General features: G+C 41.7%; 1 protein-coding gene across 1 annotated transcript in view; it reads right to left on the reverse strand.

Annotated features, from left to right (window-relative positions):
* The window catches only part of usp25 (ubiquitin specific peptidase 25), an 11,684-nt gene extending 1,747 nt beyond the window's left edge, over positions 1-9,937 (reverse strand). The window contains exons 1-19 of the mRNA XM_079566692.1: positions 9,706-9,937; positions 6,925-7,002; positions 6,651-6,795; positions 6,389-6,512; positions 6,141-6,303; positions 5,718-5,804; positions 5,391-5,528; positions 4,331-4,407; positions 4,180-4,253; positions 3,459-3,610; positions 2,812-2,939; positions 2,628-2,723; positions 2,380-2,544; positions 2,020-2,300; positions 1,860-1,930; positions 1,549-1,777; positions 1,167-1,439; positions 916-1,055; positions 547-757 (exon numbers count right to left, since the gene is read on the reverse strand). Coding sequence (XP_079422818.1) covers positions 547-757; positions 916-1,055; positions 1,167-1,439; positions 1,549-1,777; positions 1,860-1,930; positions 2,020-2,300; positions 2,380-2,544; positions 2,628-2,723; positions 2,812-2,939; positions 3,459-3,610; positions 4,180-4,253; positions 4,331-4,407; positions 5,391-5,528; positions 5,718-5,804; positions 6,141-6,303; positions 6,389-6,512; positions 6,651-6,795; positions 6,925-7,002; positions 9,706-9,747 — 2,674 coding nt within the window. The 5' untranslated portion in view covers positions 9,748-9,937. The remainder of the gene's footprint in view (positions 1-546; positions 758-915; positions 1,056-1,166; positions 1,440-1,548; positions 1,778-1,859; positions 1,931-2,019; positions 2,301-2,379; positions 2,545-2,627; positions 2,724-2,811; positions 2,940-3,458; positions 3,611-4,179; positions 4,254-4,330; positions 4,408-5,390; positions 5,529-5,717; positions 5,805-6,140; positions 6,304-6,388; positions 6,513-6,650; positions 6,796-6,924; positions 7,003-9,705) is intronic.
* Between the last annotated feature and the right edge of the window lie 390 nt (positions 9,938-10,327).

Genomic DNA, 10,327 nt, shown 5'->3' on the forward strand with positions numbered 1-10,327 from the left:
GAACAGTAGCTCTTTGTGCAAACATGGGTATGGTCATCTGCTGTTATGAGCACAATATAAGCATACCACAGTTGGGCATGCCAATCGCACAGCCGTTCATGCAGTCAGTAAGAGCGCCACAAATTGAGGGGCAAGCCTACATAACGTGTTAGAACAGTATGAAGGACCAACACCAGAGCTGGTTGTAACAGACAGCCAGAAAAAATGACCATCCAACCCGAAAATGAAACCATAATATGCCAACCCATACCATAAGCCAATAATAATTTATGGGCTCGGCTTTTGTTAATTAAAAACCGCACAGACCAAAGCGCCCTTCTAAATGTCAACTGCTTTAATGCCAAGATGCAGTCTGGCTCAAGGACAGACTTTCCACACAAGAACCATGCATGAAGGCCAAACTAGAGGTCAATCCATTGTTTGGCATTTCAGACCTCAAACAAAGCCTGGGTTCAGTTGGCATGAGGTGTCAGATTTTTGAAGTGTGAAAGATCTTGTAAGAGCCAGGTGAATGAGGCAACAGTGCTCTCGTTCAATATGTCAGACAGGCACAGAGGCTGAGCACAGAGTTCAGCTTAGATAAAGCTACCTCGTCATCATATCCCCCTTCCTCTGCCTCTATGACAAAGGTCCCAACATGAGGAATGGCCACCTCGACTGTGCGCTGGCCAGGGCACTGATCCTCTTTGACCAGGTCAGGGGAGGGGGCCGAGGGAGGGTTGGCCTCAGGCTGAAGGGAGGAGGGAGGGTGAGGAGACTGTAGAGAGAATGGGAAACATTAAAAGAATGGATGACTGATGGAAAGGGACAGCAGTATTTGTATTTACCTCCTACTATCACCTACATTCTAGCCTTAATGAATTGGTAATACATTTTAGTTTTTAAGAATAGGCTTGAATGGCAGGTTGTACATACAGCATTTAGCAGGCCTTCGGGACTTCTTTCTTCCTGCTCAGCCACGGCTTTGGAAATGGCCCTTTCTGTATCTTCCTGCATGTGCTTGGAGTCATTGGTTGGCGACGGCTGCTCCATATACTCAGGGTCATGTTGAAGAACTTTAAAACATAGAAAGCATAATGCACAATGATGAGAATGATGCTATAAATTCACTAACATTAATATTAATAAGTGGATTAAGAGTTGACTGATCCAGTCATGTTACACACCTGCATTGTCAGGAGGGCTGGACTCGATGCTCATAGGTTGAGGGGAGGAAGAAGATGTGGAGGTGCTGGATGCTGCAGCTGCAGCAGCGGCAGCAGCGGCTGCTGCAGCCGCCAGAGCCAGTTTCTCCTGTTGGGCCTTACGGGCCTGCAGAGCATCCCACTCTTGCATCTCTTTGTCAAACAACTCATTGTCCTCCTTCACATACTGCTTCAGGTCTGGAGGAAGTTTATCCAAACCACTCAGTATCTGACCCGTTTCTTTGTCAAACTCCTCTGAAGCAACACAAACATGAAGTGGATTAGATTAGGTAAATAGCATCATGTAAGAATAATAAAACAAAAGAGCGATCAGCTAAAGAAATGAGACCAGATGACAAATTACCTTCTATTAGGAAGGGCTTCTTGTCATTGATGTACATGAGACAGTAGGCACTAGCATTGCGGTAGCCTCCAAAGGAGTCCCTCACCAGCTCCTCCCAGGATGATTTAGTGACAGAAATGTCATTATACTTCATCCAGCAACGCTGATGTGGGTCATAGATGTAGGCCCAGTAGTGGCCTGCATTGGCTTGGCCTTCATGGACAAGAACTGCATGAAGCCGGTATGGGACCTGGCACAAAATGATAACAGTAATATTAATTAACAAAATTTATTCTTCAAAGATTTTCCAATGTAGCATCAAACAGCTGTACCTGCATCATAGATTTGTCAGAGTACATTAACTCAATGGTTCTGTGAATTCTGCTTATACTGCCCTGAAGATCTGAAGAGAAGGAAACATAAACACAGTTCAGATGTGTGATTGTGCGTATTTGGTTATGAACCATGAAGGTCATAGTCAGCAAAAAATACCACGTGTGTCATTCTCCACTTCACTTCTCCAACGATGCAAACAGCCTTCCAGCACCCGCAGCTCCTCTTCTGTGATATGGCGGGGAGCAGGGTGCATAGGGAGATCAGGAGGTAACCGGGACTGAGTAAAGGGTTTATGGATGGCCAGTCTTTGCTGCTGCGCTCCTGTGGCAGCCGTTGTGGCAGCCGATGCAGCAGCCGTTGCTGCAGCCGTTGTGGCAGCCGCAGTGGCAGCTGGACACATGCTTTCAAGTGGAGCCACAGAGTCCTGCTCCATTGTGCTGTACATACAGTCGATGGTTAGACTGTTATACAGTATTATCAAACATTTCTCTAGTTCTCGGCAAGAATGTAACTTGCCTTGGTGGGGGCAACTGTTGACCAGTTGCACCACCTGGAGGTGCTGAGGAGTCAATGTCCTCCACTGGGGAGGTGCAAACTGGCTTACTGGAAGCAAACTCCATGGCGTATTGGAGAACATCTGCCAGAGGAAACCTCTTGGGGCCGGAGCCATAACTCAGATACCTTTGAAAGATAAATTAAAGAAATGTTGTTCACAACATGATGAGTAGTGAAGCATTGTCCTCTGTGTTGTTTGTAAGAAGTACCTCTCCAATCGTTGTTGGAGTACTGTCAGGTGCTCCTTCAGCCTTCTGATCTCCTCCCTCTTGATCCTAGTTACTTCCCTGTTCCTGTCCATATACCTGAAGAGGCCAACCAAAACTGCTGTTGAGCACTTTTTGAGCAGTTAACAAACCTGGACCCTGCTCCCACATATAGCTTTCTACACACCTGTCCATGTACAGCATGTAGGGAAACTCAAGCTTGTTATGAATCTTCTCAGGCCGTCCAAGAGCTTGGTTGAACTCAAATCTTGACAGTTCAAATGTCAACACTGGAGGGAGCTCTGTGAACCAGTGCTGGAAGACAAATCCGATTAAGCCTTATCAGTTTATTAAAGTTACTAGATGCAAGTTGGTCATTTTCATACTCACTACTGCCACCTCAGGTCTAACACGTAACTGCAGGTTCTATATTAAGCTCGTGCATGACGGCACTTCGGACCGAATTGACACCTTTTTGAGTGACGGTGCAGGATTTTAGAGGCAGTTGTGGTGAATAGGTCTGGGCTCATTCTACACATTAGGACATGGCTGGAACATGTGGAGGAAAATACTTATTAACATTTTTAAACTCCGTATAGTCCCTTTAAGTAAAAGAATTGTATGTAGAATAATACAGCTAACCCGTAAGTTGAGTAGAACTGAATTACTCAATTTAACTGAATTATCTTTAGATCTTTATTTATATAGCGCCTTTCCAAGACATAGTCACAAAGCGCTTTATGTCTTCTTTTCAAATTTAGCAAACTGTCCAATTAACTATCAGCCACTGAAAGATATAGAGACTATAAAGCAGCTCCACACTTTTGCACTGACCTCTTGTCCAGACCTGGCAGAATTCTCTGCTGAGTGGAGTGACTCAATCTCTCCTTCAACCATGGCTGCCTCAAGACACTCATGAAGGTCCTTGAAACCATTCACCTGTAGAGGGTACTGCCCAAACATCTCAGTGTTCTCAAACTTTTTACCTGAAAAATCAATGCACACGTGTGAGGTGAACCATTTGAAAAATGACGACTCGTGTGTTAAAACATTATGCGTTTGAATGCGTCAGAAGAGCAGAAGAACAGCACTCATTGGAAAATCTATTCCCTGCTTGTTTATTTCTGTGCTAGATTTGACTTGTTCAGCTGTCTCTCATTATGACTCTTCTTTAGGCTTAACAGGGCTTTCTACACAAAGTACGGATGAGGATCTCCCCATAGTGAAAAGAGGGAGCTGCTGGCGGACATGCAGATGAGGCATTAAGGTCATTTTATGAGTAGAAGCGTCCACTGGCCCAGCTTTGCGTGGCTCTGGGCCAGCATTGTCATGCATAATAAGCACAATGTCAATCAGCCGTCAAGGTCTTCCACAATCAATGCAACCACCCTGCTCGTTTACATGGACCACATCTCATTAAGGCAAGGTCACCTTTCATTACTAGGGGCAAAAACTGGCTTGCATTCATGGACTGCAATCAGAGCCAGCCAAGCCTTCTCCACTTTGTCAATTTCTTCTTACTCTTTAGGGGTTGTCATTAAACGTATCATCTCACCTTCTAGGACCCCCACAGCGAGGAAGCGTCCATAAAACAGCTCCACCATCGGGTTCTTCGGCTTCTCCCCCTCCCTGGCAAAGTTATGAGAACACATCGGTAATGCAAACAAAAAAACAACAAACAATGTGTCCTTTTAGGCAGTGTTTACCGGTCTTCTTCAGCTTTCATCTGAAAGGCATCTTCAAGCCAATCGAGCAGCTTGTGCGTGAACTCGCTCACATCCTGCTGGTAATCAACATCAAGATCATTTCAAATATGAGTCATTGCAAGATTTCTCCTGACCTGACAGGAGAGTGTAGAAAAATACAAAAAACAGCAAACGAGGAAGCTCAGACCAACATAAAATCATGGCTGGAGCCGTCATCTAGAAGGAAAGCTGATCTTTGGGTCTTAGGTAGATGATGTTAACAAAGGGAACGGCTGAGGTCCTGAGGTAAATCTCAAGACGACATTAGTGGGGCCATGTAATTCAGGTCAATGTGTATCTGACCTGCCTAATACACAGAGGAATGACATGACTGATGAGCACAGAGGCCAGAAGTGGTGACACAAGTTCACCTCAGCACAGACAGGCTCAGGGCTTTTGCTTATGTAAGGAGAAGATCTGCAACTGCTCTGTACCGTGAACAGATGGATGTTACATTATACATGTGCAGCACCGCTCATTCCTGGTCGTAGAGCCACTAGATTACATGAAAAATATTTATCACGTCTATTTTAGTCAAAAATAAATAAATAAATCTTAATTATTTAAACAATTATTAGTATTATTATTTTTTAAGTGCAAATAATTTAAGAAAAGTTTATTTTTGTAAACAACTCTGTGTCCTGAACTGACGTTTATATGAGGCGCCATAGAATCTGAGTGCACACATTGAGAGGAGCACGCTTTAAACACATTGCAAAGTTAGTGTTATTAATAGTTTGCTTCTAGATTGGGCCATTTTTGTAATCGAGTACTGTGATAATCATAATAACATTCTTTTTTTCATTGGTCTGTGTTATAATACAAAGTAGAACACAGGCAATTAAGGAAATTAGTACATCAGAAAGGTTAAACTTTCTTCCAAGGCAACACAGTAAAGGCGTTGGAGCAGACAAATCCTTGGCCCGGAAAAACAAAAGGCAACAACTAAAATCCCGGGGAAAGTGGTTTTCTGCCGAGCCGGAGCCGTTATACATGGAATTTAAACAGTAAATTGCCTTACCTGCTGTGACTCACTGGACTTAAACGCATCCTTCAGGATTTCCACAGCCCGTGAAGGATCCACATATTTTCTCTTCGAGCCGACCATCAGAGAAAAAAGGTTCCTCAACTCTTGCATGAAAGGCAGATTTCTGTGTTCCTGAACACAAAAAAATACAGCAGCTTTAACATGGGATATGGTTCTCAAATGAAAAAAGTATATATTTATTAACATGACATTTGGTAACATGTATAGGGGCGATTCATTTTATCATTCCACGTGTACATTATGTGCATGAAGGACATAAGGGACATGCCAGGAGCTCATGGAGACGGGTAAAAGCCTCACCTTCTGGTTGCGAGGAAGCTCTTGAACTCTGGCAGGAGGGGAGTAGTGGAGTACAAGTCTTTGGAACTCCAATAAGTTGAACAAAGACTTTGGGAAAACACAAAAATAGAAATTGGTATTTTGCTGTTGTTATGACAACTACAATTACAAGAGAAATATTAAGTTCAGGCTCTTAAGTAGCATGTTTTCAAGCAGATATGGCATTTTGTTAGAACAGGTGTTGTTGTTAATGTTGTTTACTTCAGTTCTTGATCAAGCGTTTTGAGTTTGAACCCATGCCTACTTCTCTATGTGTGGAGTTATATTACAAACAGAGGCCATGCACCATGTGATGCTGTATCCAGTGTTCATCTGGCATATTTACACAGCTGTCAGTTTAAAGCTATCTAAATAGCAGGAAACACAAGACACAGAATATCTCACCTGTATAACAGCACTGAACCAGCATGTATTGCCAACATTTTTCAGGCCCACAGGGCAGTTGTCAATCCTTTTCCTGTCATGCGGATTGGGTGAATCGCTCCATACTTCTGTGTGGGTGCGCTTCAGACTTGCCTTGTTTTCTGCAATGCTAGCTTCTAAAACTCTGAAGACAGACAAACCATCCACATTATTTACCTCATCTCAAATGCACAAAGCAAGCAGTGCTGATTTGACCAATAAAAGGGCACCTGCTGATTGCCTGCTCCTCGTCTGTGATGCCAGTCTCCCTAAATGCTCGGCTGGACTCCTCCAGGCTGAGCGCAATGGCTCTCTGGAGGTCATCTTTATCATCTCCAGTGAGATCTATCACATCTGCACAAACATTCAAAACACATGTGACACTTAAGCTTTATCATCATCTTTATAGATGTGTTTGTGAAAGGTATTATTTACCACTGTGCTGTTTGTGGACAAATTAATGTCAAATCAAAATGTATTTTCACTGCTTACTTGTGTCTGCCTGACTTCCCACGCTGATGTATCTGTCACTGGCCACTTGAGATGTCTGGTAGTAGGTGGTCTCATCTTGTTGGGGAACTTTAGCGTTCTTCTCCGTTAGATAAGCAACCGCCTCTGCAAGGTCTCCATTGCTCACCTGCAACACGGTTACAGTTGTTACCTTTACACTAACTTTTTTTCAAATTTATTTAAGAATTTACTTAATAACATTATTTCAATCATGACATTTATGATTATCATTATTATCATTATTATTATTACACACCTGCAGAGCTTGTTGAAGCAACTGAACATCTGTAGTGCCTGTAACTTCTCTCAACTGGTTTAGTAGCGTTTGCTGGTGCTGTTGAAAAAGAAAAAAGATTTCAGTTTACTTTTTACCACATAACCTAGTGAACGTGTTAGTTTAGACTCCCAGTCATCCAGACATTTACTGGTTTATAATGACTAGCTTGATTATTTTACTTTCATAGTTGGCTATTAGATAGTATAGAGCTGACAAATTCTGCAGTTGACCATGACCATGGCTCATCGTGAAGAATTATTTCAAAATATTACTTAAATTTCAAATGCAAATACAAGGGAAGAGAATCTTATTCTAAGTGTTTTTCACATGACACCAATCACACAAACTGGGGCTTGGTACCGTTAATTTTCTTTCCATAGCAGTACTTTAACAATACTATGGTTATGATATTGGTACCATAACTGTACTTTTTGCAATACAAAAATACCTACTAAATAATTTATCATCTTGAAGCATAGAACATACTAGCATCCTTTAACAGTACCTTCTCATTAGTAGAAGTACTTAGTTAAAACGTAGTGGCCTTTCCATCCTTATGTCAAAGCCAGATGGAATAAAGCTGGACTTACACCCCACTTAACCTGCAATGTGTACATTGACTAATGCACTATAAATAATTGGGGAGTGCACTTAATGTCAGTGTCCAAAGCAGAAGTCTTAAGAGACAGGCCTCAGCCCCTACAGGTGCAGAGGGTAACAGGGAAGTCCATGCTTAAAAGACTGCATTATATAGCCTAGCATAGTATTACCTGCTATGTGTTCCCTGCACAGAAAATATGTTGATACTTTTTCAATTGTTTGATTATTATGACGGACGATGACTGAGATTACTGAGACAGTCAACAGGGCCTGATTTACTAAGGGTTTACACACATGCAAAATGGATAGTGCGTGCTAAAGTGGTGCCATTGACAGTTTTCTCTCATAAACTAAAACGCCACAATGTAAACGCATATCAGATATGCACCACTAATCTAATCATACATCAAGTGTAATACACTATACAAGTGCATTTGCTATACTTCACTAGTGTTTGCCATTTAGCACCTGGCTTAGTAAATCAGGCAGTACAAGCACGACTTATTACACTTCCTTTAGTAACATCAGTTTAGAAGATGCTTTTGTGAACATGAATTTGCTAAAGTATTACCTGCACATAAGGCAATAAAAGTCATGCCAAGAAATGTCAATATATTTGAGAATTCAGGGGCAAAACACTACACAGTTCTCCGCAGCAGACCACGCATCTCTCACCAAGATAAACACAGACTTCTCATCCTCATGTGACTTGTCTGCCATGGCTGTTTGTCATAGTGGTCATCCGCTTGTGAATCGCATAACACCACTGACTTCAATACATGGCCATCATGGAGCAGGTTACAGACAGGGACATTCCCATTGCATTGCATGCTATCAGGTTCTGGCAGACATTTGGTATGCATTTAAAGGAGTAGCAAAAACCACAAACACTTTAGAAGGGATTATGAGCCTTTTGACGATGACTTCACATGACTATTTGCAGGTTGTTACACGCTTCGGGATGCCACCAATCCTAGTTATTGTTTTCAAAAAGAAAAAGAATAAACACTTAATTATGAAAAGCCAGTTTACTGCAGACTACACCAACTTGTTCTCCTTTCGTGAACGTTATCAACACACTTCTTGTTCAAATATGTTTTCCACTGAGGAATACTACCTTAATTATCTTTACTTGTAACACACAGCACAGCATAAAACTTTTAAATTATGGGTAAAGATGTTTTACAATCATTAATTAAAGCTTAAAGCTTCTATGGACCAAACGGACGTACTTTTATACATTTTTCGCAGATATTAAATTACAAGAATTAAAAGTGCCTTAGTTAAAAGATCTAAGAAATAGAAAAATAGCGACTTGCAGCTACGTAACTGTGCTTTACCATCGTCCTTTACCAACACTTTGCATAAGTTACATAACCAAGCAGAGCTGTGAAAGGCTGGCTGTCAAAGAGTAATCCCTGCAACCAAAGATGAAGCTTAGAAATGAGCTCGTCTTACTTAGCCGACTTTTCATTCGTGACAAAACCTTTAAAATGTAACCTAATAACTGCACCTCTCTATTTTGAAGGGCCTCACACTTGGAGCTAGTGCTCCAGTGCGCGCGCCCCGTTTCCCACTGGGCATGTTTTGTAAACAAAGATATTACATATTGTTTCAGACAGATACAGGCCAATTTTCTAACCGAACAATCCCTCAGTGTAATCATCGATTAATCAGAAACGAAACCATAACATAACCCAGGTTATGTGTTTAGATCTAATCATGCTGGCCTTGTTTATTTTTGTTGACGACACAGCTAGCTAACGTTAGCCATCTAAATAATGTATGCATTACTCGTGCGATGCAATGCAAATAAATAAACATCCACTTTTGCATCCACTTGGATATCGTGAGTTTTGCTGAACTTTCATAACGGGGTTGGGCCAACATTCCAGAGCATCTTGCAAAACATCATAGGCAGAATCTTAGCTTAAATAATGCTATGCTATGCGCATTGAAGCTAACAAATTGTGTATTTGTGTAAATTTACTAACAGCTTCCTTTTTTATAAAGTTTATGGACTTTCTTGTGTGGAAAATAAGTGTGAAAGACGGGTTTTGTAACGCTCAAATGTTACTCCATAACTAGCTAGGTGCGTAGTTTGCGCCCCAGTTAGCAACACTTTAGCTAAAGTTAGCCGTAAGTAGCTTCTGTGTTTACCTTCTGAGAATGCTGCTGGAGGACATTCTGCTCCACGGTCATGGCCGGTTCATACAATATCGTTTTTGAAGAGAAGCAGAATAGAGTAAACCCACGGATCAAGCTTCAGAGATTCGAGTTACACTGCGATGCTATGATGTCCCCTCCTTCACGAGCAACATTACGGACGCCATGGCAGAGAGAGTGGCGCAGGTTGAAAGCATGAAAACACTGCTCTGGAATCTGCTGTCGATTGCTCTGGCCTGTTTGGTTACGTCACGTGCGATTCATGCATGTTTAAGCCGTGCGTTCACTTCTGCTAGAAAAAAAATATCACTTCACTTGAGTTAAGGCTTTTTATTCATGTGTTTGTTTATTTATCTTTGTATTTATTGGTTTATACTTTTGCCAAACGGTTTGTGATGTTTTGGTGATAGAGTCCACACAGCTAGAGGCTAGTGGTCTTTGACTTTTACCTAACAGCCAATTAAATACAAATAGGCCTACAGTGCCTCCATAGACTATTTCCTGACTGAAGAGACAGTCTTTGTTTACAATAAGATTTTCGTCATTCCAAATAGCTATAATCAAGTAGACTAAGGCAAGGCAACTTTATTTATACCGCGCGATTCAAGGCAACATC

This window comes from Gobius niger (assembly GCF_951799975.1).
Source record: "Gobius niger genome assembly, chromosome: 11".
Lineage (NCBI taxonomy): Eukaryota > Metazoa > Chordata > Actinopteri > Gobiiformes > Gobiidae > Gobius > Gobius niger.